General features: G+C 47.0%; 1 protein-coding gene across 2 annotated transcripts in view; it reads left to right on the top strand.

Annotated features, from left to right (window-relative positions):
* The window catches only part of VASH2 (vasohibin 2), a 34669-nt gene extending 7473 nt beyond the window's left edge, over window positions 1–27196 (top strand). Inside the window, exons 3-7 of one of the 2 annotated variants that reach the window (XM_058802236.1) lie at window positions 303–359; window positions 9422–9496; window positions 18043–18424; window positions 20301–20416; window positions 24904–27196. In XM_058802236.1, the coding sequence (XP_058658219.1) occupies window positions 303–359; window positions 9422–9496; window positions 18043–18424; window positions 20301–20416; window positions 24904–24973 (700 nt within the window). In that variant the 3' untranslated portion in view covers window positions 24974–27196. The remainder of the gene's footprint in view (window positions 1–302; window positions 360–9421; window positions 9497–18042; window positions 18425–20300; window positions 20417–24903) is intronic. The other variant, XM_058802237.1, reaches the window with a different exon arrangement.
* The last annotated feature ends 405 nt before the right edge of the window (window positions 27197–27601 follow it).

The following is a 27601-nucleotide window of genomic DNA, read 5'->3' as shown; positions in this document are numbered from 1 at the left end:
TAGTGAGCAGGACCTAGTGCAAAAGAGAGTCTAAAACCTTCAAATGCTGAGTTTGAGTGTCATTTTAGATGGTCAACCTTAATATATGATTCTGCACCTACTGCTGTTAATAAGTCATATAAAAAGACAAGTGACAAGTTTTGCTTTATTTTACATGCCATATGTTTCATATCTGAGAGTCAACAGCTTTTACTGTCTGTTTTGTGTTTCAGCAGGACCTCAGAACTGAAATTCACCTTTTCAGCAGTGTTATTTTATTGCTTGGCTGTTCCAGTTCCTTTCCCTTAACAGGCAAAATGCAGATACAATCACACGGGAACACAGTTCTTCGAGATCAGAAAGAGCAGACCTCTGAGTGGGTAAGTGCCACTGGAATTGCTCTGGGGTCCTTGTCCCTGATCAGCTGGCATTGCAGCACTGCAGCACATGGCATGGGAGGGCTGTGTCCTCTGTGCTCCTGTGGCAGGGCCAAAGCTGCCTCTGTTGCTGCCTTTGCAAGGAGTGTCCCAGCTTGCTGCGGGGTGCCAAAAGGACCATCGAGTGGAAGGGCTGCTCTTACTCAGCAGCTGTGTGGGAGCTGCTTGGCTGCAGGCCAGAGCTGCATGCACAGGGCTGGGAAAACTCTCTGCTTATTGGTGTTGGGCTGGGAGGGCTGGGTGCTTTTCTGGAAACTGAGTAAGTCCTGATATTCTGGTTGTGCTGAAATGCCCTTTGCAGGTGTAGGAAGGGATTAGCTGTGTGAAGTGCAGCAGGAGTTTGGACATCCTGGGCACAGCAGTTTTCCCTGGAGGCTCACAATGGACTGTTTAAGTTGTGTCTGTGCTTCTGCCTTGCTGCTTATCTTGCTGTTTTGTCCATGTGGTGGGTTTGTGCTGGCTGGTGATGAGTTGTGCAGTGGAGCTATGAACATGTGCCCAGGGAGCCTGGTGGCAGAGAGCTGGGGTCTTTTGTGTGTTAGAACTGCATCATACTTGGGACAGCTCTTTAACAGAACCTAATAAATTAGCAGGTTAGGGCAGGAAGGGTGTTGACAGCATTATGGTTTTATTTTAGGGTGAAATTAAGATAAGCAGAGTATAATTACTCCCATAGACTGCTCTGTCCCTAGCTCTTTCCATTTCTCTGTCAATAAACTAATGGTCCCTCACTCTAAAATTCCAGTTCCCATCTCAGCTTTGTGCTTCAGGTTTTCATCTTGCTGACAGCAATCTTTCTCACCTCCTTTATCTAATGTTCACTGGTCTGGTGGAACTTGTTTAAAACAAATCTTGTGCCTCGAATAATAGATGAGTTTACAGAAGCTTAAACCAATTTTCAAGCTGCTCACTCATTTTTAAATTTGTCCCATTACTTTTTTCAAAGGAAGTGAAGGATGAAAATGAATTATGCTCAGCACTTACCACTTAAAAGGTCGTTGTCTTCCTGGGCTGGATAAAAGCCTGGCTTAGAGGATGGTGCTCTTTCCTAGAAGGGAACAGATAGAGTGCTCACAGCTGGATATGTGCCTGTGGCTTTGAATCACCTCCCAAGTGGAGCCATTTCCTCTGTTTATCTGCCTTAGTGATTGCTTGGGGGCCGGTGTCTGACTCCTCTCTTGCTGCTGCTGGGAACTGCTTGGAATGGGGTGGCAGGACTTCTGTGGGGTTAAGGATGGTGCCCCTGGAAGTGTCCAACCCCTCAGGGGCTGCCAGCTCTCCAGGCACAGTTGCCTGAGCACGGTGTGTGCTGACTCAAACAGTGTTAAATCCTAAGAAGGGCTGTGCTGCTTTGCTCCTGGATTGGGTGGATGGGAGTGCTGGGAGGAGTGGAGCTGTCAGGAGCACGAGTTGCTGCCCAGATCTGCTGTTCTGCTGTAGGCTCTAACACTTGCCTGGGCTTGGTTTCTCCAGTTTTGAGGAGGAGAATGCATGCAAAGCTGTCTGAAGTTCGTCATTTTTATGAAACCAAAATTCCAGTTGTTTTTATGAAACTTACAGTTTCTGGTTTAGATTTCATATCTTTTAAAATTTACCTGGCCAAGTCAGGAGGATGGGACCAGACTATTTTTAGTGGTCCCCAGTGACAGGACAAGGAGCAATGGGCAGAAGCTGGAAGTTTTATCTAAGTGTGAGGAAGAAAATGTTCACTTTGAGGCTGACAGAGCACTTGAACAGGCTGCCCATAGAGGTTATGGAGTTTCCTTTTGTGGGGATATTCAAAACCTACCTGTGCAACCTGCTCTAAATGAAACTGCTTTAGTAGGAGGGCTGGGCAGATGGTCTCTGGAGGTCCCTTCCAACCCCAGCTTTGGTGTTTCTCTGTGAATAATGCATTGAGGTGTGCACAAAAGCTTCCCTTTCCTTCATCTGGCCAGTTTTCATCAAAGCTGAAAAATCGCTCACACCTCCAAGTTATTTTTCCTGGGAGGTGTGTTCTGCTTTGCAAGAAATCTGCTCCCAGCGTGGCAATGACAGGTGTCCTGTGCTGAGGTGACAATTTTTGTGGTGTGAAAGGTCTCGCTTGCTGCAACACAGTGTTTGGGCAAGCTGCTGAAGGCCTCCAATTGCCACTGGCTCTTGAAAAATGAGGCTGTTCCCAGGGCTTTATTGACACTAAACATATTGCTGATTTCATAATGCGAGGGCTCAAAGTGTTACGAAATCTTTGGCAGCCTCTCCTCAAGACAGCAGTGGTTGGACACAAAGAAGCTGAGTACTAGATGGAAATTGAATATTCATAAATTCATGTCAAAGTGTCCTAAAGCAGCTGGGGCATATTAATGAGTTTTCCTATTATGGAGGGAGGACTAGATATTGTAGAGATTTACTGCCAGCATCAATGTGATGTATGACAAAATAAAAATGTGTGGCTGAGCATAGGAAGAACAGCATAAATTATCTATGTGTGCTCATTAAGGGATACAGTCTTGCTATAACTCAGTATTTACAGTCTCTTTAAAGAAAGTTACTCTTATTATCAACTTGAATTTTAGAGTGCCAGACCACCACGTGGATTGTCTAGACTACAGATAGCACTTTCAGCAATGCTAGATTTCTGTTGGCGTAGCTGTGTGAGTCAGGGTGGCAGAGCTGTGAACCTGTAAACTTGGTGTGCTGTTCTTGTTGTGCTGGCAAACTGTGTCTGAAAATGTGCCTGGGTCTCACCTCTCCTGAGTTGGCTGTATTTGCATAAAATCCAAATTTATGGGTGTCGCTACATCCACTGTAGGAGTGCTTTGCTTACACAGTATCCTGGGAGAGTGCCCTTCACAGGCTTCATGATGTGCCTTTTTGTACTGAATAGGTAAAGGGCACCCTGTGAAGTTCAGCTCTGCTGATCCGTGTATGTATGCATGTGATATGAATGTTTCAGACACCAGTAGGACTGGTTCTCCTTTTCCCATGCAGGATTATGCTGGCTAAACCTATATTAGACTTTTGTTGTTATGACCAGTCTGATCAAAAATGATACATTTGACTGACATAGTCCTTCTTTTTAAAACTTCCAGGCTTGGATCGTGTAAGAGCTTTAGGAAAAAAGTGTATGTGTGGATATCTAGTAATATCTGTAACTGTGAATTCAATGTCAACAAGCTGTTACTACTGGGTTTGCAAGGAGAGATAAGCCCTCTGGAAGCTTCTGTTCTAGGATGCAGGCATGAGGCACGATGAGGAACAAATCCCTTTATCCTCCACAGAGGATCAGGGGAGGTGCAGTGTTGTTCTGTTCCCTCCAGTAAGTGCCAGCTGAACAGGGGGACCTGCAGCTGAGGCAGAAACTGGTGTTTGGGTGGGTTCTGTGCTCTGTGAGGAATTGGAGCCCAGAAGCTGCTCTGTGAGGAGGGAGAGCCCTTCAGTGGCAGCAGATATGATGTGTGATCAGTTGCAGGGAAGGAGCACGACAGGAGCTGTCACGTGGCAACAACGCAACTGAATAACAGGGAAGGGGACATGGGGAATAATTCTGTTTCCACACACCATGTTATTAAGGAACACTGATGGGGCTGTAAAGAAAAATGGGCTCATAGCATTTCCAGACAATAGGCTGCAGAAGGCATTTGAGCATCTGCTTCTCTCTCTCACAAAGGGGATGTTACAGATACGGTAGGGTGTTCAGCATGTGGTGGAAATGCTTTTGCTGTTGCAACACTGTTTTTGAGAGGATTCACAAGATCCATATCTGCTCTGCTGTTTTATCTCCTTTTACTCCTGCTGGTGCCTTTCACTTCTCTCTCGGCTTCGTTATCATGAATGAAACTGTCAGGAACCTTAAAATCTCCTTCTCCCAAGTTTTTCTATAGACCTCATGCAAATACATGGGTCTGTGCAAGGAGAATCTTGTGGAAAAATATACTGGAGGATCTCACTAATAAAAAAATTATTCAGTCTTGTAGGAGTCTTTCTGGTGAAGGTAATGGGGAGCCTCTCCTAAGCATGGTCATCCCTGAAGGGACTCCAGTGTGATCAGTGCCAGCTGGTGAGATCCTCCAGTTTTGGGCATGCTGAATGGTTTTAAGCTTTTTCTAACCTGTATATGAAATTGGGTGCCCCAAGAGAAAAATCTGGAAGCAAAAGGAATGAATGATTTGTGTGAGCTGTATTTAGGCGCTGCCATTTTGAACAGAAAGCATCCTGAAGAAGCAAAGTCAGCTCCTTTCAGGGCCTCTGTTACTGCAGGAAGCAAGGGAGATAGTCCTGCTTGGCTCCTGAAAACACTGAAAGAAATTTGAATCAATTAACAAGGAAGTATCACTATCTGCCAAGGACTAGGTTTGAGGGAGGAACAAGCAGCCTGTTCCTGTTGGCTACATTTGTTAAAAGGCAGAAGTGTTCACTGTGGTCTGGAATAGAGATGTGCCTGGCAGACATCAAGAGAGTGGTGTCAATGCCACAAGGAGGGGAGCTGCAGGGTGCTGTCTTTGGCTGTAGCAGTCTCTCCTGGAAGAGATGGGCTGCCCCCAGTGCTCACTGGAGTGTTGGGAAAGGGTAACTGTGGGCTAATTCCCAGCTGTCTGATGTATAAGAATAAAGAATAGCTATATATGGGGCTCTTTTCAGGTAACTGTCAAGATTTAAAGAAAATCCCAGAAGCAAACTCTGCTAAGGCAGGGAATTGAAATGCTTGATGCTGTTTTTTAATTCTTTTCTGCTTTCCTTAAATCTCCTTTCACAAGTTTAACTCCGGAGTTTCTGGTCACTATTAATATCTGAGACAATGTGATAGGAATTTAGGAGTGAGGGAAAAGAGGGAAAGGACAAATCAAAGAGCACCTGAATTGTGCTGTTTTCACATGAGCTGAATGCTCTGTCATTTGCCATAAGTTGTTTGTCATAGATCCCTTAGAGAGCTGACATGCAGCCTTGACTATTAATATTTGTGTTAGAGAATGTGGGGAGGGTGGGTGCTGGGGAAGGCAAAGATAGCAGCCTTTAAAAAGAATAAGGGAAAAGATAAGTCTAGGAACTTTGAGTTTATCTGCAGTTCAAGGGAAGGGAAAGGCAACATTAATAGCGTTGCCGCTGTTCGTTTCTGAGAATTTCCTTCTATGAGCTTTTGCAAACAAGGGAGAAGACGTGGATGTAATAACTCCTTGTTTTAGTGTGGCTTTTGATAAGGCCACATCTTACCTCTGCAGATAAGGCAGGGACCTTGAGTCTAAATAAAACTATTTAATGGAAGGACCCAACTTGGTGGAAAGCAGCACGTAGGAAGTGGCACTTTACCAATCTTGCCTCAGAGATCTTGGTAAAGTGGCACTTTGCAATCTCTCACCTCAGAGATTGTCAGAGGTGTGCAGTGTCTGTCCCAGCTCAGTTTTTCCTTAATGGTATGGGTAGGACTAATTGTATCATGATGGATGATTTGCAGTCCAGGCTGGACAAGGTGACAAGGCTTTGACAAGTGGAACTGGGATATTCAGAGTGATCTCTTGGGCTGGAACAAATGGGAGATAATTTAGTGAGGACAAATGTAATAGGAGAGTTTGGGAGTAGCCAGCTGTGGAGAGCAAAAGTGGAGTTTGGCAAAGAAGAAGATGAGCTTAAAAGAAAAAAAGAAACCAAATAAAATTTACCAAAAAATCCCAGCCAAAAAATCCCCACCCCTAACAAAAAAACCTCCCAACCAACCAACAAAAAAACCCCACCAAAAACACCAACAAAAAAACCCAACAAAAAACCACCAGAACCCGATTCAGTGTGGGCCAACAGAGAAAAGCCAACACCATGCTGGCTTGGTTGCATATATGCACTGAAAGATGGATTCAGAAGGAAATTGGTCTGTTTGTACTGTTGTGGGCTTAGCCAAAGGACTGTGAGAAGTGAGTTGGTTGAAGGGATTCCAAAATTGAAAGAAACAAACATTGTCCTAAAATCATAACCTCAGGGGGAGTGAGAGAGGAATTAAATAAAAATTGGTGTCTGCTTTCTTATTTTTACAGAGGGGAAGGTAGATTACAGTCTTTTGCATATACAAATGTCTGTAGCAAGAGGAGAGATGATGAATGGTCTCCATGCCCACTGTGGAGAGCCAAAACAGCTCCTGATTTGATTTGCAAAAATGGAAGGATTTAGTTTAAACATTAGGGGACCTTCTTAGAGGCAAGGTTAAGTATAGGATAGATTAGCTGGTGGGTTCCCAGGCTTTTGAGAAGCCAGTTGAAAGCAGACTGAAAAATAATCCATGGGGAGTGATTTAGATTTGGCTTGTGCTACCTTGGGCCGAGCAGTGGCTTGGGGATCCTCCAGGGGCTCTGCTTCCAATGCAAACACAGGGTTCAAGGCCATGCTTTGACTCAAGCTTGTTAAAAGTGGAAGAACTCTCAGTGGCTCTTGAACTGGGTCATGCACACAAACCCTGAGGTCTGTGCTGGAAATGCAGAGAGAAAGCAAACTGTTTGCAGAGTGCTCCCAGGGCTCCAGGGGGGCTGTGTGTGAGGGCACAGCCTGCCCAGAAGTGCAGTGGCTGCTGCTTGGCTGACAGCTGGTGGTGCCTCCTGAGCAATGCTCCCTTCTCACAGACCCTCCCCACCTGTGGGAACCCAGGACATCCCTCTGGCTGTCCTGAGCAGCCAAGACCCCTGCCAGGGGGCTCAGAGACCCTGGCACAGAGCCCCAAACACCTGTGGTTTTGATTATGACCCGTGGAGCAAGTTACCAACCTTGTATAAAGATCAGCAAGCCACAACAGTTTAAGTAGAATAATAGTGAAGTTATCATGGAGTAGAAAAGTAGATTTTAGGGTTTTTGGTATGAGAGTTCAAGAAGCAAGATGGAAGGGACTGGGTGTGTCCAGCCTTTCTCCTTCTTCTTGGCCTCCATCTTCTGCTGTGATGTTGGCACTTACAGATTGGTTTAGAGTAGAAGCTCACTGTCTAACATAGGTGATAGGTATTGGGAAGTAATTGTAGACATTGTATACGTAGTTTTAGTATGAAGACATAACACCACCCTGGGGGAAAACAGAGTGCCTCAAACCTTCTTGCTGAGCTGACCTCAGCAGAGCAAGAGAAAATTTTTTATAGACAAGAAACAATAAACAACCTTGAGACCGAGAAATGAAGAGCCCTGACTCCTTCTTCAAGCGCTGAGCTAAGAAAAGAGACTTTCCAGCTTTTCTCAGAGTCACTCTGACCAGCAGAGACCCTGACACCCACTGTCCTGCTCCACTGGTGTCTCTGAGCTGCCAAGTGCCCCTGCATCCCTGGATCCAGGTGCAGGCTGCTGGGTGTGCCTGAGGAGGGGATGCTGGCTCTGCCCCTGCCCCTCAGACTGTGTGAACCAGGCACAGGTCACACCAAGCGGCTTGCAGGTAAATGCTTTTACAACTCATGATGAACATTGATAATAATAATTTCTTTTTTTTTTTTCTTTTTTTTTTTTTTTTTTTTTTGTGACTCCCTTGTGGTTAGAAGATAGGAAATCCAGTGGATTATCTTGTTTATGGATACCTCCCATGCCTCATCTGCACATAACAAATCTGAGACAGAGACAGGGCTTTGCAATGACCAGTGGGAGCCTCTGTGGGCGATGAAGGAGCCCCATTGTGTGCCCTCCCCAGGGCTGCTCTGTGCTCCCAGCAGTTCTCTGGGGTTCTGTGCCTGATTGTGAGTGTGGAGGAGGCAGGCAAACTCTAATTAGTCTTCTGAACTGCAGGCAGTGTAAGGGGTGGTTGTTTACAAATGAAAAGATAATTTCTAACTTGGATAAATGGGACATGAAATGGCTGTGACAGGCTGTAATAGCAGTGGAAGCTCTGTTGTCACTTGCATTCAACACAAGGTTTAAAATGCATGAGGTGGGTGAATCAGAAAGGGGGGGAACAGACTGATGGTTTCAGATCCGTATTTTCATAATCTTCTCTAATACAAATATTTTTGTCATTTAATCTTGTATTTCCTTAGAGTAGGGATCTGTTTACAAAGCTCTTCCCAGAGAAAGGATATGGATAGAGAAGACTGCAAAAGAAAAGTTATCCTCTGGCTGAGTTTTCAGCTGTGTTTTTTTGGGGGGGGCATTTTTTTGGTGTGGCATTGAATGTGATTCTTCTGGCCTTTTTTAGGCTTTTCCATTTTATTTTGTTTTTTTTCAAACTGTCCAAGATTTCAGGATCTGTTTGTGGAAGGGTATGGGTTACCTGCTAGGTTAATAGTGCAGTGTCAGTCTGGCACAGCAGCTTTCTCAGCTGACCTGAGCTTGCTTGTCACAGTGCTGTCCCTGTCAAATAATTGTACTCCAGAGATGGTGTCTAGATTGTGCCTAAACTTTGGGAACTTGCAAAATCCTGGGCATGTATAGTTTCCTGCACTCCTGCAGGAAATTTTGTGGATTTTGCCACTTTCCCTGTCCACAGGAGATGTGGGGCAGCAGCAAGACAATAACTCAGTTTGCAGGGATGTGAAGTGTCTGTGTTGGTAGAGCTTTCTGCATTGCAGGCTTTGATAAAAAGGCAATAAATTCTGGTCTGCAGCTGTAGCTATGGGGTTATGCAGGCATTTGTAGCTTTTAGGGGGCCAGTAACCATTCTCTCTCTCCTGGTTTGTTTGTTTGTTTGTTTTTCCTGCAGAGGAGAGCCAGGATTATTTTGAAAATAAGCTGAACTCAGTCCTGCTCTGGGATTTCCATGACTGCCAGCTCATGCAGTTCAGTGGGCTTTGTGTTACAGTCTGAGGTGATGCTCAGGGAGTTGCTGCCAGATGCAGAGAGGACTACATTCCTCCCATTCACCTTCAAATATTTTTTTTCCTCTTCCTTTTCTTTTCCCCCCCAGTCATCCTCCAGAAGTTAACAGGACTCCAACAAGTCACTAAGGGGAGAATCAAGTTCCCCAGCTCTTGCTGAGATGAGAACCGGAGGTGCCTGGCTCTTGGTGTATGAGAGGACCTTTTGATTCCTGTCAATTGCTCTAGCTGGAAGGACTGAAAACTGTTTTGTTTTTGTTCTAGGTTAATGGAGACAGCAAGAGAAATGACCAGGGAGTCCTTACCTATCAAATGCCTTGAAGCAGTTATCCTGGGGATGTATCCTTTCTTGTGCCTGTGCCTTTTTCCACTGCAGCTCTGCTGAATGCATTGCCCCTCACAGATGGTGTTTGAGAGGGCTGCAGCCTGAGGTGAGTGCCAGCAGCTTGGGGAGCTGCCCTGGTAGTCATCACCAAGGTGCTGAGTTGCCTGGAATTGTAGGTGCAAGTTGGGATGCTGTGTGCCGGCTCATGCAGGCTTTGCCTCCTGCCCTGCTAATCTGCATAATGTCAGGATCTGACCCAAAGTGCCCAGATAAGTCCCTTTCTGCACAATCCTTGTTTTCTTTGTTAGCATTTCTCTGTTGGTTGTTGTTGGAGCTTGGTAGCACCCGAGGAGGTGGGTTCTGTTCTGTGTTTGTCTGATGTTGAGCTTTTGTCTCTGAACCTGCAGCTGTGCTTTGTGCAGAAACATGTGTGTGTTACAGTTAAACATTGGAGCTTCCCCTTCACATAATGCTTGCTTCCCACTCACTCTTCAGTCATTTAGACACTGATTGCTTCTCCACCCACTGGTGCTGTCACTGATAAATCAGCCTGCACCATCCTCAAACACTGGAGGAGGGCAAGGCAGGGCTGCAGGAACAGATTGCCAGACACATCTTGTCAGAAATGATCAAGTTTCACTTAAAACAAATCCCAACTGAAAATAAGCCCTGGAGCAAGCCATCTCCTGGGATGTCTCTGCAGTGTTGTGCTGGCTGCTGCTGCCCCCTCCCGTGGGACAGGGAGCTGGCAGAGCCTGGCAGGTGGTGCCTGTGAGAATCCATGGCTGCTGGGGCTGGGAAGGGCATGGGCTGGGCAGTGTGTGCCACGGATAGGCCTTGGATTGCAGACTGAGAGGTGGCTCTGGCTCACAGGGTTTCCCTGGGAATGCTGACAGGCTCTGCATGAGCTGGAGGGATTGGGGTCCTGGGGGCTTGATGTCAACAAGAGACTCAAACCCCCTTCAAAGCCCTTCCAGAAGGAGAAATAATAGAATTATAGAATATCCTGAGTTGGAAGGGACCCACAAAAACCATGGAGGTTCAGGCCCTGTGTTGTCCAAATGCTTTTTGAACTCTGTCAGGCTGCCTGGTGCTGTGACCACTTCCATGGGGAGCCTGTTCTAGTGCCCAGCCACCCTCTGGGTGAAGAACCCTTCCTTAATATCCAGCCTAACCCTGACACAGCTTCAGGCCATTCCCTTGGTCCTGTCACTGGCACCACAGAGCACAGACCAGTGCCTGCCCCTCCTCTTCCCCTCAGGATGAAGGTGTGACTGCAGTGAGGTCTCCCCTCAGTCTCCTCCAAGCTGGGCAAGCCAGGTGACCTCAGCCACTCCGTGTATGGCTTCCCCCCAAGGACCATCTTCATTGCCCCCTTTGGGATGCTCTCTAATAGATTTATATCTTTTTTATGTTGTGGCGCCCAGAACTGCCCCAGCACCAGAGGTGAGGCTGCCCCAGGGCAGAGCAGAGCAGAACAATCACCTCCCTTGCCTGGCTGGCCATGCTGTGCCTGATGCCCCCCAGGACATGGCTGGCTCTCCTGGCTGCCAGGGCACTGCTGGCTCATGTTCCCTCTCTGTGGTGCTGTTCTCCAGCCTCTCATTCCCCAGTCTGTCCACACAACTGGGTGTGCCCTGTCCCAGATGCAGAATCTGGCACTTCCCTTGTTAAACTGCATAGGTTGGTGATCACCCAGCTTTCCATTTTGTCAAGATCTGTCTGCAGGGCCTTTCTGCCCTTGAGGGAGTCAGCAGCTCTTCCCAATTTTGTGTCATCAGCACACTTACGAAGCATACCTTTGAGTCTTGCATCCAAGTAATTTGTCAAGATGTTGTACTGGCCTTGAAATGGAGCCCTGTTGAAGCCCACTAGTGAGTGGCTGCCAGCCTGGTGTGACCCCATTTGCTGTAAGCCTTGTGTGTGACCCATGAGCCTGTTCCTTACCCATTGTGTTCTGTATTTCTCTAGCTGTATGCTGGATGTTTTGTCCAGGAGAATACTGGGAGTAACAATATTGAAAGCTTTCCTGAAGCCCAAAAAGTTTATATTAACTGATTTCCCTTGAAGTGATGTCAGTGGATCTGTTATACTTGCCCTAGTGTCAGGATTGTGTTCCAAACTATTGGAATGGGGGCAATAATCCCCAGGTGGAGTTGATGCTGCTCTGTAGTCTGTATTTCTAGCAGTGAACTGATTATTCCACACATCACAGGAGCAAAGGGTGATTAATGGCCTATGGATAACCATGATAACCTGAAAGTGTTGTTGCTGGTTTTTTGCTTGCCTCAAGCCTGACTTATGGGTTCAGTTTGGTGTTTTCTGCATTGGTGTTTTTTTTTTTTTTTTTTGAGAAGTGAAGGAAGCAAAATAATCAAAAGCTGTATTTTATACAATTTATTGTCATTTGAAGTTTCTTCAGACTTAAGATGTGTACGAATATTTCTGTCTCTAGATGCTAATTAAAAAACTCCAAACTTAGGGCAAACTTTTTTTTTTTAAATTTAGAAGGTTTAACCAGAGGAGTGTATGGGACAGGCTTGTCTTGCTAGGACTTCTGCATCCAGTCTTGGAAGTCTCTGTCTGAGAGCAGGGACTGTCTGCTGGCTGGTGGTGCAGTAACAGAAGCATGTAGGTTTACAAGATTCATGCACTATAAACCCCAGGTATTTTGCTTGAGATGTGGGTACACAAAGAGTGTAGCAGTGGTGAGGGGATGGGCCCCCTGAATTTGTGTGTCTGGGAGGTGGCTGGAACAGAGCCTGTGCCAGTATGGAACTCTGCAGTGCTGTGATGCACGTGCAGCATGAGGGGTTTTGGGAGGCATCTTTGGCATGACAGGTCACAGACATATTTTATGAAAAGTCCTTTTGCTAGGATTTTTTCTCCTGAGAAGCTGACAGGCCTCAGAAAGGAAATGTAAACATTGATTATCTGCTGCTGTGGAATGCAACAGGTGCATCTTTGATTGGTCTCATGTGGTTGTTTTTAATTAATGGCCAATCACAGTCCAACTGTCTCAGACTCTGGAGAAAAAATGCTACCGAAAGGATTTTTCATAAAATACATCTGTGACAGGGAAGTTTGCTGTTTTTTGGCAGCCATGAGATTTTGATGTTCAGCATTGCGCTCTGGATGCAGCCATGGTGAGGCCAGCAGCGTTCCAAGGTCAGGTCCTTTCCAGTGAAGATGTGCTTACCCTCTCCTGAGTTCCCAGCCAGTGCCTTCACACAGGCCTCAGCTGAGCAGCCCTGTGTGTGTGTGAACCTCTGGTTCCATTCCATGTGTCTGGAAGTGAGGTCCTGCTGTAATTTGTGTGCTGGCAGGCCCTGGGTGTTGCTTGGATACTGGAAAAGCTCAGCCCACTGAGCGACCCTCGGCGTGAGCCTTCCTTCAAAGGCCGCCTGGCGCAGAGCGGCTTAGCGAGATGTCGCTTTAATGGAGCTGCTCGCTGGCTTTTTTTAAAATTGCCTTTTACTGTGTGACTTCTAATAAAATGCTTCTATAATCCCTCTTGGTGCAGAATTAAGTTTTGCATAATTGCCTGTGCACTTGATCTTGGAGTGTTTTTATAGGGCACTGAGGTACCCTGTCTGCACACACCAAGGAAGCAGCTGCTCTGAGATGACTGAAAGCTCAAGCAGATCTTCCTGTATTATTTTGCAGCAGTCTGCACAACTCTTTTTCTCTGTGTAGCTGTCTGAACTGGGTTCATATCTCTGCTTACATGATCTGCTTGTCAGAGCCTAACCAGAAGCATTCCTCCTGCTGTCTTCCCCAGGGCATTGCTCAGTTCAGCTGTAAATCAGCTGAGTAATGGTGCGTTCAGCCCACTCTTTCTGAGCAAAGATCCAATTGATTTGAGCTCATGAAAGGGAATAGTAAACCAGAAAGTGCCAAGGGAATTTTATCTGTGCTGCATTCACTTTATTAAAACATAGAGAGCAGAATATCAGAGGAGGAGAAGGAAGCTGCACACTGCATTCCTCCTCGGGGAGTCTTGCAGAGTGTGTCCACATTGGCTGAGCATAAATCACAGAAATCACATCAATCACTCCCATTGCCTTCAGCATCCTTCTCCCAGTTCATGTGAGGTAACACTCAGACCCACACAGGGTATTAGAGCCCCTGGCCAATAATATCATTAAACAAGGAAGAGAAGAGCAAAAGTATCTCAGGAGTGAGAAATCATTCAGTAGCTTCTGCAGTGTTCCTTCTGTGGATGCAGTCTGTGGATGGTGTTTATCACCACTGGAGGCCTAGGTCCATCCATCTCCTCCAGGCCAACAGGTATACATCCCTGGGCTGCAAGTGAGGGTTTTCAGTAAGGGGGAGAATTTATTGCAGTCATTGCAGGATATTGATGTCTGTGTAGTGCTCCTCTTTGCCTCCTGCATGCTTGTCTACAGCTTGACCCACTTGCTAACTGAAATATGGGAAAGAAAGATGGTGCTGAATGTCTGCAGCCCGTGTGGTGGCTGTGAAGAGCTGGGAGAGAGCTTTTAATTGCTTACATTGTCATGGTCTAATCTTTAGGTAGTCCCTCCTCTGACTGTAGCCAGGCACTGCAGAGCAGGTTTCTCAGTCTAAGGGATGTCACCCTGGCAGTCCTGCTTGGGGAAGCTGAACCAGCTGCTTGAGCCTTTCCTACATGGACCCTGGAGCTGCCAGGGGGAACTCTGGGCCCTCTGTAGACAGCATCCAGCTGTGGGCTCAGTAGCACTCTGCCTCACAGTAAACAATCCCAAGCCCATGGGAAATACTATCTGACTCCAGCTGGAAACCTCTCTGAGAGTTTATTGCTGGTGGTTGGGGGTCCTCTGAGCAGTTGCTTGGAAAACCAGTTCTTCTGGTTTTACTGAAGCCTTATTGATGTTTTTGAGATTTATTTTCCTCCTGCTCCACATGCTGCTCTGTGCTAGCAGGTTCAGCATTGCTAAGACCTAGAGCTGCTCCCTTGCTCCCCAGCCTGCTGCCATCCCTCCAGCTCACTGCTGCTCAGTGGCACTTACTCGTGGCCCCAGCCCTTGGGAGTGGCAGGAGAGGGGGCAGCCAGGCACCCTGTAGTTTTCTGTGCTCATCTTGACCAGACTTCAGCAAAAACACCCTTGCTGGGCTCTTGAGGCATGAAGCACTGCCCCTTTTCAGGGCTGGATTCCAGCACTTGCTCTTGTTAAACCTTGTGTGGTTTGTGGTTGCCCATCTCTCCAATTTGCTGAGGTCTCTCTGCAGCACCTTTCTGCCCTTGAAGGAGTCAACAGCTCTTCTCAGTTTAGTGCTGTCCCCAAACTTCCTTTGGGTTCTGTGTCCATGTTATAATGAAGATGTTGAAGAGTCCTGGGCTGAGGATGGAGCCCTGCAGAGCCCCTCTGGTGACTGGACTCTGGGCTGATGTTACCAATTCTCCAGGATTCTCTTGTGCCTGAGCTGTGAGCTTCTTGTGCTTCAGTTTCTGCCCCGTTGCCTCTTGTCCTGTTGGTTGGCACCACTGAGAAGAGCCCAGCTCCATCATCTTGACTGTCATGGAGACCTAGGATTAGGAGGCCACTGAGCTTTGCTGCAGCTGCTTTTGCCCTCTCCTGCTCTGCACTGCTTCTCTATTGTGACATGTAATTCACTCCCTGACTCTGGATCTGCAGTCACAGTCCCAGCTCAGAAGTGTGATTACAGCTGCAGCATTGCTGTGTGCTTGTCTTTTGTTTGCCACAATACAGCTCTCCTTGGGCAGAGCAGAAAGGAAAGCTGTAATAATGATGCAGGGACAGAGGGGAAGATCTGACGTGCCTTTCCAGCCCATTTGCTGTGTATTTCATCTCGGGTGGGGACTCTCATTAACCAGTCCCTCAGCAGAAGCAACCCATACCTAAAGGTTAATTTCCACAGCAGTTGTTGCTGGGTTGTTTGATGGTGGGTAATTTCTGCCCTCAAAAGATTCTTTTACTCCTACTAAGTATTTAACGAGATTAAATTGCAACTTCTCTGAGCCCTTGTGGCAGAAGTGTGTATGTGTGGCAGGTGGCCACCAAAGCTTTGTATGGACTTAACAGAAAGGCACTTGGGGAGCAGAGTGAAAACCCTTTCATAATGAGGGGGGAAAATAGTGGTGGTGTTTGAAAGCTTCCTAGGTGTTAATAAAAGGTAGTGCTTTTTCAGTTACACAGAATGATAAATACAATGGGCTTTTGCAGAAATCAGTCTGTAGGACACAAATGATTGTAACATGACTTTGATGTACACAGGATGCACCTTTTAAGGACCAAAGCAAGGTGACCTTTTAAATGAGGTGAGTGTGTGCTGAGTTTTCCAGTTGACATAATGGCGCTGGGCCCCATTCTGCCCTTGCAGTGTATTTATAATCTTTAATTATAAATCATCTACTGGTAGTGGGGTGAAGGTATTTTTCTTGGAGAAGCTAGTCCTAAGGCAGCAGTGATCCAGTGAGACCATCTAAGGCAAACAGAGCTGTTTCTGTTCTGTGTGGGTGATGTTGGGCTGGGCATTGACGCTGCAGGGTGTCTGTGTTTGGTGGCAGTAGGGCAGGAGGTGGGTGCATGTGGCCTTGCCTGGGTGACAGATGTGTGTGGCAGAGAGGTCTGTGCTCTGCTGTGCACAGTCTTCCAGACTCGTGGTCATACAGCCAGCATGAGCTGAGCCCACAGTGTTGTCTGTTCCTTTATCCTCTAATACGTTTTCTCCAGGCTGCTGAAGCTGATGACATCTAGCACTGAATACAGCTAAACATGTTGACATGGAACTGAAAATCTTCCCTGTGGCTGTTCCAAAAGTTCTGAGTCAATGTGGTTTTCTTGTCTGACTTTTTTTTTGTTTGTGAAACTCCTTGCTCTTGACTTCAGATTCTGGGCAGTTCATGGACCTCTTATTAGTTGGTTTGTGCATTTATCCAGAATCCAAAAGTTTGAATTTGTGAAATTCAACAACCACTGGGTGAAATATCCCCCTGAGAAAATGGTTTAGAGAGAGATGAGAGCCACTGGATGCTTTTCATGCAACCCTATAGAAAGAAGAGGTGAAATGTGGGGTGCAGGCAGGGGTCAGCATCCCAGGGAGTCACACTGGTGGTGAGGTGGTGGCATGTCAAGCTGGGCAGAACCCAGAACAGAGTGCAAATTTTGTTTTACAGTCTTGATACAAAGGCTTTTTTGTGCTCTGTTTCCCAGCAGCTGTCTGGCAGCCGTGCTGTGCAGGCAGGGGAGGAAGGCTGGTCACAGTAACATTCCAGGATCTCTCAGCTGTGTGGTGGCTCTTGTTTCACTGCTGTTAAATACCTCCTTTTTGGGCATGAGGCATGGAGAAGAGGGGATGCTGGTGATGCCCAGAGCAGAATCCTGGACAAAGCAGGTTCCTGCAGCTTCAGTGGGAACTGAGCCCACTCCTCCATCTGTCAAGATGCCCTGACACTATTCTGGCAGTGCTGCCTTTTGGGTGGGGTATTTTGTAGTGGCAGCACCATGACCAGCTGACTCAAGGGATGGCTCCAGGGTTCCAGCAGGTGCCTCTGGCTGGAGTAGCCCCAGGCTGGAGCGTTTTGCTGCAGCCTTTTCTGGTCATCCCTGCTCCATGCCCAGGCGTGGGTGGGGGCCTCAGCTGTGGAGGGGAAGGCACCTGCTGTCCCAGGGCCAGGTGCCAGCACGTGGAGCCCGGCTGAGTTTCAGCTGTCCCAGGATTAGCAGCAGGGAGCTGCGTGCGACGTAGGTGCTGACGCAGAGCTGCTCGTGAGGGATTCTCAGCCTGTCCTCTCCCTGGCACGGGCCAGCAGCCTCCCTGGAGGTGACCTGCATGTAGCTCCCCTCTGAGCTCACACACTGCACTGGCACAGAGCTTGGTCCTGGCCTCTGCACGTGGTACCTTTGAAATGGCCAGTCTGTGATTCCAGGGACAGGGTTTGCTTTTTAAGAGTGTTTCTGACCATACCTCTGTACTTATCTAATTAATTATTCATCTTGGACCTTTCCTTTGGTTCCTCTCAGCAAGGTGTTACAAGGGTAACATGCTGAAACACTCTGTATGAGGAGTGCAATGTCAATGGCCAGTTTACAGAAAGAAAGACAGACTGTCATCTTGGCGAGGAATAAATCCAAATTTCTTGATACTATTTGAAGACATGAGAAAATGAGGCTCAGTAAACTAAGTTGTATCAAACCCTCCAGAAAGGGAGGTAAACACTTTTCCCTTTGGAAGTGTGGGAGTTTGATGTAGGTATCAAATGGGGAGCTTCCCCAGATCTAGGGAGGGTGGTCTGTCTTTGGTCGTGCTGACCTGAACAGTGTTGTGGTTTTATCTTTTTCCTCAGTGTGAATAAGAGTCATTTATTTTCCAAGCAGTGAAATGGGCTTTGGCAGCATTGGCTGTATCTGGGCACAGAGATGAATGTGAGATGAATGAATTCTCACACAGTGAGAATAAGTTTGTTTACAGGAAACAAACTTATTTTTGTTTGCCTGGCAGTTAGAAACCCCAAACCCGCTGAAGAAGTCTCCCAGGTGTAATTGTAGCTGCTGCTCTCCCAGCACCGTTGTTGCCTTGATGCAGTGCACCCCAGCTACTTAACCAACGGGCAGCCCTCGGTGGAGCGATTCCCCATCAGCTTTAAAACCCACTTCTCAGGGAACTATTTCCATCACGTGGTGCTTGGCATTTACTGCAACGGCCGCTACGGCTCGCTGGGCATGAGCAGGCGCTCGGATCTCATGGACAAACCTCTCACGTACCGGACTCTGAGCGACCTCATCTTCGAATTCGAAGACTCCTATAAAAAGTACTTGCATTCGGTGAAAAAAGTGAAAATCGGCTTGTACGTGCCGCACGAGCCGCACAGCTTCCAGCCCATCGAGTGGAAACAGCTGGTCCTCAACGTCTCCAAGATGATGCGCACGGACGTCAGGAAGGAGCTGGAGAAGTTTGCCAGGGATATGAGGATGAAGGTAGGTCTGTGCACCTGGATGTTGGGCTCAGGAGGCAGCTGTGCCTTGTCCCATCCTGCATCCTTGTCCCCCTTGTCCCTTGCTGTGTGTCAGCCTGAGATCATGCAGGTGTGCTGAGGGGGTGCTTGCATCTCTCTTTTTGGTGTGCTTTCAAGCCCTTACAGCTATTTAGTTGAAGGATCTCCCCTTTAGCCTGGGAAACACTTGAACCCATACTTGTCACTGGCTGTCAGGGAGCTGCTGCCCAGTTTGCTTTCCTCAGTGACTCCAGAAGAAGGTGGTTGGGAAGAATCAGCTTAGCTGGGGCTGGAACTGCTGGGAAGAGTGGCCTGGTTGCAGGTAGGGGGTCTGTGTTTTCCACCTGAACTGCAGGAGGTATCATGGGAAATCTGTGTCAGTAGTTGCCTCTTATAAATGGTGTTCAATTTGTGTTGAATCGGGGCTGGGTTCTTTTAATTATAACACTTGCAGGACATGCCAGAGGGCTGATTGTCTCAGCTAAATCACAGAGTAGGTTATGTGGGACAGGCAAGTAAAGCAACTCCCTGATAGACTTCCCTGCTGGCTGGTTGGACTGAAGAGCTCATTGGGAAACAATGGGGAGACAAGGCAGGCTGCCAGGGGCCTGCAGGGTTTGGCTGCCCTTGGGCATGAGGGGTGTCCCTGACCGTGCCTCTGAGCCTGGCGTGGGCCAGGAGCTCTTTGTGGTCGTGGTGGAAGCAGATTTGGTGCCTGTCCATCTGGCTGCCAGCAGCGAGAGCAGAGCAGGTGTGTTGCTAAGAATGGCTCTGGCTCTTGTGCAGAGGTATGTGGCATGGTGTCCAAGTTATTCTGGGTTCTCTCCCCTTCCCCACTAAAGGACGGCTCCTACGTGGCAGCCACGTGCCTTTTTGGCTGGGGCATCTGCCCCTTGCCCTGACCTTGGGGTGAGCCCTGCCAGTGGCATTGATGTTCTGCTGCCATCTCCCCTGCCCTGCCAAGGAGTTTGAGGGCCACCTTGTACCATGCTTAAGCATATGGGCCTGATTACTGATGTAACCTCAAAACCCCTTACCCAAATATAAGTTTGGGGTTTTTTGTCCTTCTCTATTCATGTGCTTTTAATGCTGTCCAGAGAGCAAACAGGCTTGAGTTGAAGAAGTCCACAGGGGTGGATGACTGACTGAATTTTCTACTGTTTTTGATAGAGGGCCCAGCTCTCTGTGTGCACTGAGCTGTGACACTGGGTCTTGTCCCAGTGAGTGCCTCGGGGCCAGGACCACAGCCCTGAACCCTTGAAGGCTGAAAGCCCTGCATCTGATCTTTCCCTCAAGTTACTACAGAATTCAGAGGGCTTCCATTGTGAGTGGGCTGGGTTTGGAGGAACAGGTCTTTAAAGCTGTCCAGAGTGTGAGTGTAATGCTGATTGCCCTCTGATGTTGGAGGGCCTGGAGGATGGGGGCAAGCTGGAGACCTACTGAAAAGCCTCACTGTCAGAGTTCAGCTGCCAGCCTGAGAGATGGTCACCTCTGTTTGCTGAGAGAAAAGCTGAGAGGGTGATTTGGCTGCCTGAGTTTCTTTCAGCTGAGGCTCAAAGCCATTTTTCTTATCTCTTGCTGTTGCCAGCTCTGAAGAAAGCTGTGGATGAGACAGTATTCACCTGGGAATTGAACTGGTGACACCAACTAATTCTTGCAGGGGGCCCCTGAACAGCTATCACATGATAACAGCTTTGAGTTCCTCTTAACCTGGGCAGGGTTTGAATAAGCCCCAAGGGACTGAAGGCTCTTTGTGTGCCATCCCTGCTACTGTATGAGGCCCTTTATTTTAAATTTTTATTTGCAGTGAATCATTGCCTTTATTGAAGGCACTTCCTTCCCTCCCCCATCTCCCACAGATTCTGAAGCCGTCCAGTGCCCATTCTCCGATGAAGGAGAGGCCCCGGGGAAAGTCGCTGTCGCCGCGCCGGAGGCAGGGCAGCCCTCAGAGACGGGCCTGCAGGAGGGACAAGTCGTGAGTATCCCTGCCACCATCCCTGCTGGCACAGGGGAGGCTGCTGCTGGTACTTTGCTGTACACAACTTCTGTGCTCACTGGCACAAACTGCACCAGGTGCCTTTGGTAGCAGAGGGGCTCCAGAAGCTGCTGGCACTGCTGATGTCCTGGCATTGCTTCCAGTGCTTCCTGCTGCCTGGTGGCCCCTCCATGCAGGGTCCTTGCACTGTGCAGCTTACAGAGACAGGGGAAATGTACACTTGTCTTTCCAAAGTGACAACATCACTTGAATTGTATTTTTTGATTTTAATCACCTCAGAAAAACCCCAGGCCTCTTTCCATGTGTGTCGTAGCCAGGAGTTGTTCTTCAGCTGTGTGGGGAAGGATGGATGCAATACCTCTAAATGGATAAAACTGTGCTTCCAGATCCACAGGCCTTTTACAGGCACTGGCAATTCAGACTCCCCTACCTTAGATGTGGAAGAGCTGAGTTCTAGCTGTGGTGCTCCATGCCAGGAAGCTGACAACTGTGAAAGCCTATATGTAACCCAGATTAGTCACATATTTATGATCATTGCTTTTTAAATAGACTCCCAGACTACTGTCTCAGCACTTATTTATTTATTTTAAAGCACCTAACAAAGACATTAGACTAACCTTCTAAAGATAACTTCAAGATACGTTAGCAGCAGATGATTTCACAGCAAGCTTTTATTTTTACACGTTCCTTCACACGCAATCCACGATGCTGTGCTTTGGACTTCGTCACTGAGAGCTCCTTGTTTAGTGCATAGATAATTATAGTTGTGATGGGCTCAGCTGCTTCAGGCTTCTCCTCCTAGATTCTCTTTGGGGAACAGTTTCATTTTTGAGTTTCTAATAGTGCTTCGGAGTTGCTGGAGTGGATCAAGTATTTCTGGAGAGGAATGAGTGTCACTGGGCTTGGAGACTCTCCAGTTGAGGTGGTTTCCTGAAAAAGCTGCTGGGCATGTGGCTGCTCTGCAGTGACTGATCTCTCCTTGGCAGCTTTGCTTTTCCAGGACAGAAAGGCAGGGAGTGTACAGGTGGCCTTGCAGTGGCTTCAGCACCTGTTACTTGCTCAGTGGTTCTGCTCTGTTGCTCTGCATCAAGAGCAAATTATATGTAACTCTGAAATAAACCCTGGGTCACCCTGACAGAAGATGTAGGACTCAGACACAGTGTGATGAGCTGTGAGCCCTGAAGGGGGAATGGCATCCCCAGGTCAGGGATGAGCTGAATGACAAATCTCAACACATGCAGCGGTTGACGTAAGGTGAGAAATAAAGAGGAGAAATGGGGTATTCTCTTCTCCATATTGGTGAATCTCTGAGAACCTGATGGAGTGAGAGGCCTTTGTGTTACACACAGAATAGGAAAGAGTCAGGTCTGCTAGGCTTTGGGCTGGGATCCAAGCTAAAGAATGGCTGTGCTTATCAACACTGTTTTGTTTCTTTGTGGATCTCTTACTCACATGCTCTAATTACAGCTTTCTTGAGCTGGCTGGGGAGGGGGAGAGAAACCTTTTGCTCCAGTGTGAGCTGGCAGGGGCAGAATAACACATTCATTTGAAAGGCTTCACCTGCTGATGACAAGCTGTTATTACAGCTTGGGTTTTTTCAACAGTAAAATTATATGGGCCTGCTGGGAGAAATCTCCCACTGAAGGATATGGAGTGTGAACTAGAGTATCTTGGATGGATTGTTTCTGAAGGACAAAGGATGAAACTGTTCTTAAGGATGGAAGAGGATTTCACAGACACAAACATTTAACTTCTCATCCTTCCCCCTTCAGCTTTGTTAGGTAAATGTTAGTGGTGGCTGCCAGCAAGCTCAGGATAGCCTTTCAGCCTGGAAATGCAGCTGCAAGGCAGGTGGGGCACATTGCAGGGCAGGTGGCAGTGCAGTACCCAGTGCATGCCTGCTAGGAGGCTGGTGTGTAGGCAAATTGCAGCTTATTAACTGAGCTGTGAGCAGTCCCTGTGCTCTTAGCCCACAGCTGGTGTGATCCTGCATGGATACAGAACATTAGATAGGGCAGTGTCAATCTCTCTGGTGAGTCTGAAGCTTTACTGTGTCCACTTGCCCATCCTCTGAAGTCCCAAAGCAGCAGGGTGCAGTAAATTGCATTCCTGTGCTGGAACAGGCAGTGAAGAGTTTCATCCTCACTAGGAGCTCCTGGAGCTGGAGGGGTTTGGGAGAGTTGCTATGAGTTTGGAAGGGAGGGTCATGCAGTAGTCTGGAGAATCTCTGCTCCTAAATGTGAGCTCACCAGATCCATTTCCTTTCAATTTCATGTTGAGCCTTAACATGCATGCTCTGTGACTGGCTGGCAACACTGGCCTTGTGTGCTTCCAGCCCAGGGTAGCTGCTGAAAGGGAAGTTCTGCTAGTCTGTTTTATCAGGGTGTGCAAGGGGGCAGGAGTACATCAGGATGTATCAAATCAGGCAGCTCAGGTGCAGAGAGCTCATGAATGCTGTGTGCCCAGCAGCTGGGCACAGCTTGCTCACCTGCTTGTGGTCAGGGTGCCTTGGACAGGAGGTGTGATCTGATGGGCCAGTAAAGCAGAGGCCCCTGGCCTCAGAGGGCATGTCTGGCATAGTCATGTGGCACCAAGGAGAATGGGATCTGTGGTGCCTCTGGTCCAAGTCTTGTCTTTTCCTGAAACTTATGGAGGACAGTCTGTTTGTAGCTAAAAGCTGCAGACAGTTGTGGATGGGTGGAAATATTCATGTCACCATGGGTGTACAGTGACTCCCCATCCCTCCTGGATAATCAGAGAAGGTACTACCATCCAGGCATGCTTTAATTAAAACCATATTGTGACCCTAATTAAAGGGAGGGAGAAAAGGTGTGAAGAGAGTCCCTAAATTGGAATGAAGGGGAAAGGAAGGACACTGGAAGTCTCATACAGTGCATCTCTTGCTGATCTCTGACTCCTACACAAGCTCTGAGGGATGCAGCTTGTAGCTTGTTTACTGGTTAGTCAAATCCCATCTGCTCTGAAGGAATAATGAGGAAAAAATGCAAACTATCTTACAGTGATTTGTTGTGTGATCCCTTCCTGCAAATAAGAGAGACCAGTGAAGACTTCTTCTCTTTTGTGAATTACTTAAATTGAGACAAACGCAAGGCATGGTGCAGGGCAGTACTGCAGTGAGGATGGTGAGGTTATTATGAAAGGTGCTTAGATAAATGGCAAAGCAACAGGTTTCATTCAATGTGCCAGTAGGCAGAAGGGCATTAGATGCCTCAAATGCTGTGAAGATTCTCAGCAGGCATCTGGTGTTAACTCTTAAAAAGAAAAAAAAAAATCCTTGTTGAATTGAGCAATTAAAAAATATTTCAGAGGCTCTGTTGCACACATGCATGTGTGAGCTATACACTCTCAGTTCTTGGGGCTGCAGCAGTACAGCTCTTCCCTGTGTGTGCCCAGCAGTGTGCCACAGCCAGGGCTGGGCTTTCCCTGGTTTCCAGCCTGCCTGTGGCACTGCTGCCGGCCCTGAGCTGCTCCAGTGGGAATGGGCTGGCAGCCTGCAGCAGGGAGATAAGGGCCAGCCTGGCTGAGCAAACTCAGGGGTCACATCTGCTGCAGAGGGGGCAAAGAGTAATAAGCACACAGAGCTGGAAAGCAGGGCTGAGGAGCTGAAAGCACTGGAGCAGCCTCCCATTGTACTGCTGGGGCTTTAGCTGTGTTTCTGCAGGGAAGCAGACATGCTATGGAGTACTAGAGAAATGTGTGCTTTAAACAATGTATGTCTTCAGAAAAGCAAACACATGGCTTAGTGTGAAAGCAGCCAAGAGCCTGCAATAGATTCTCAGATTAGACACTTCCAGACTATAAATCAGCTGAATAGTTTTGGTTTGACAACTTTGTTGCAGGACCTTTTCCATTGCTTGCTAAAAAGAGAGACTGATAGCTCAAGGTTTCCTTTGGTTCAGGCTGTTGGAATACTGAAATGGTCCAACAGCATCCACGTGTGATTGCTCAGGTGAGTGGTATCAGAGTGCTGGATGCCAGGAGGCTGAAGGGAGTCCACCCTGTGTTTTCTGTTTGGTGGGCTCCAGCCTTTCACACAGAGCCAGCCAGGAGGAGGGGCAGGCTGGGGTTGAGCCAACATGCAGTGCCCGTGTGAGAGACCCTGCCTGTTTGCTCTCAGCTGTTTTGGCTTTGTTCTAAAAGCTGGAGTCCTGCTCCGGGGTGGATGACAGGTGGGGTGTGTCTAGTCTGAGCTACTCATTTAGGGCTCTCTCAAGTCAGTAGGAGGGAGTGCTTCAGGTTTGCATCCTAAATCCCAGGCACAGCTTGTCAGAGGCAACACACAGATAGCTCTATCACAGTAGGTCCTGCAGCAGATTGACCAGGATTGTGTTTAAGATGACAACATTGGCTCTATCCACCGTCCCCGTGGCTGCTGAGCTCCCCCCAGCTGCACGGCCGTGCGGGATCGCTGGTGAGCAGCGCCCTCTTCCCTCCCCTGTGCGCAGGCCGGCGGTGCTGGACAAGAAGGGAGACCTGGCTGCACTCAACGAGGTCGGCTACCAGCTCCGCATCTGACCCGTGCCACGGGCTCCTGAGGGCTTCCCGCTGCTGCCGCTGCACTTTACCTGCACCCCCTCGGAAGGAAAAAGGAATGGGACTGCTTTTTAATTTATGTACTCTCACAATAAAAGTTTGACCTAGATAATAGGGGGTAATTGTTTTTGGTGGCAGTATTTATTTCAATTTACAGAAAAGGCATCAGTGAAGAGAACCTAAAATTAGATTTGCCAGGATATGAGATTTTTTTTCCTCTCCCATCATGTAGCAGGTGACTTCAGTGGTGTGAGTTTCTTCAAATATAATTTCCCTGTACAAGTGTTAATTGAACTTGGCCTTGTGCTGGGTGGTTGCATTGGAGTAACTAACAAATCATATTCTTAGTATTAAGATGTGCTGGGGTGCAGTGCAATTAAAAAAAAATCATATTCACTATTAATCTTTAATTCAGCAATAAAAGCAAGCAGTGAAGAAGTGGCATAAGTTTTTAAAGTATCAGTATTACCTCACTAGACTTAATAGATATGCAAAACTGTCAGTATTGTCGTTTTCTAACCGATTTGTACTGTTTCCCAGCATTACTGGGAGTATTAAAACAGCACTGGATGTTTTACTGCCACCTCTGTTGTTATTTTCTGTGTGTTGCCGAAAGATGTTAAGTAATAGTAATATGCAACTGTATTCTTAACACTGACATCTTGTTAGGCAAGATACAAGGGTTGAGGTTTTTTAAATGATGATAATTGATGAATAATGAATTTTTAAACTTTCATAATTTTTTTTATACTTTTGTCACAAGCTTTTAGTCTTTCTGAACTACACCGCTGAAGCACAAAACATAGAGATTGCTGTTTTGTAGAGACAAGTCAGCTTTTTTCTCATATATATAGTACCTGGAATAATGGAAAAACTGTGGGAATTGCTAACCTGAGTCTATGTGCTTTTCTCTCCACATATTTATGTGCAAATTTGAACCTTGTCTTTGAAAGGCTGGGCAGTCTCTGATGGTGGTGCCTTGACACCTTGTATTAAATCAGGCATGGCGGGCTGAAGTCAAACCTGCCGTGCTGTGCAGGGAGTTTTCCTGCACATGTTGTAGTAACAACTGCTTAGTCAGACTTGAATAAGGAAGTATGACTGAAATAGATGAAAATCAAGCTTGTCTGCTTCCTCCCTGCTCAGTTGTATTGTTGTAAGACTTGGCTAAGGACCTGTGATTGGTGAAGTTCTCTGGAAGCATTTGAGTGCTGGATTCGTGGAATTGTTTCATTAGGTGCCTAAATATAAACTGGATTATTGTACATGTCCAGCCTCTACCCTTTGTGCTGTGCTCATAGATGATGCTGCCATGGGCCCGGTGTACCTCCCCTCCTGGGTACTTACTTTTTTGGGATTTCGCTGAAGATGGACGCTGTTACAGACTGACAGTAATGCTTATTCAAATGGAATGATGTAAGCTCCGAGGACACTTCCATCAGCCAGAAAATGAAGGAATATAAAAGGAAAGAATTGCTTGTTCACAGACCTCATTGCTCAAAAAACTGAATTTCACCTGCCTAGGACAGGAAGAGAAAGCCAAGACCCAGCAACCTTCTACAGCCAATGAAAGGCTTTCTACTGATTAAGAGTTCAAAAGCTCTAGAAAAAGAACTTTTCAAAAGCATGACACCTCTTTATCCAAGTTTATCATATCAATATCAGGAAGGCCTTTCCCATCCCTCTTTCTTTAAACTTTTCCACTCCTGTGTTCACAGCAAGGATTTTTTTGCTTAAGGAGTGAAGCTGAAGAGAGGGAAATACTCTTTTGGTAGAAATTCTTGTGTAATTTGACATCAGCTGCAGAGTTTTGGTTTCAAACTTTGTGCTGCCCAGTGTCTTGTGACCTAAATAATTTTTTTAATGACTTCTCATGGATAAAATGATGTCGAAAAACTTGATCAGCTGTATCCTATAGCACAATGTTACCTGATATGTTGCAACTTTTTTCTATGAAACCATGGTTTACTTCAGCTCAAATAATGGTTGTAATATAGTTTCTACCCTTGTCCAGCACACTTTATTTTCTCTTAACTGATACTGAAGCTTTTTAATGCTGTAGAGGTGTGTTGACAAATTGCTCTTGATCGTTGTTTAAAATTCTGCTGAAATATTCTCTTGAAACTTGCTTATGATGGCATTTATCTTAAGTGTGGTTCAAGTGACAGCAAAGTGGTCAAATAGTATAGAAAAACATGCATGACTTTTTGGGCTGTTTCTCATCTCTTGTATATGCACAGCATGAAACTTCAATAAAAGTATCATGGTAGTCTTTTTCTATGACTTATGTGTGGTTTCTTTTTTGTTTTTGCTCTTAGCAAGGGTTGCTACAACTGAACAATGTTTTTACCTGTAATGTGGGTGTACCCAGAAATTTGTTGCCTCTAAGTATGCTGGCATCTATGAGGTTACTCAGATGCTTGAAGCCAGACAGTATCCAGGATCAAACAGATTGTCATCCTCAGCATCAATCTCACTGTTAACAGGCAGAAGAAAGATCTTCAGTTACAACTACCTCTGACTATGACAAAAGTAGCCCCCTCCAAATTCTCAGCAATGTAAGCTGAATGTTTTGGCAGGTGCTCATAGTTTGTAATGGACTGAGGAGCT

The sequence above is a fragment of the Ammospiza caudacuta genome, chromosome 3, assembly GCF_027887145.1.
Source record: "Ammospiza caudacuta isolate bAmmCau1 chromosome 3, bAmmCau1.pri, whole genome shotgun sequence".
In the NCBI taxonomy this organism is placed as follows: Eukaryota; Metazoa; Chordata; class Aves; order Passeriformes; family Passerellidae; genus Ammospiza; species Ammospiza caudacuta.
This window is presented reverse-complemented; position numbering and strand designations above follow the sequence as displayed.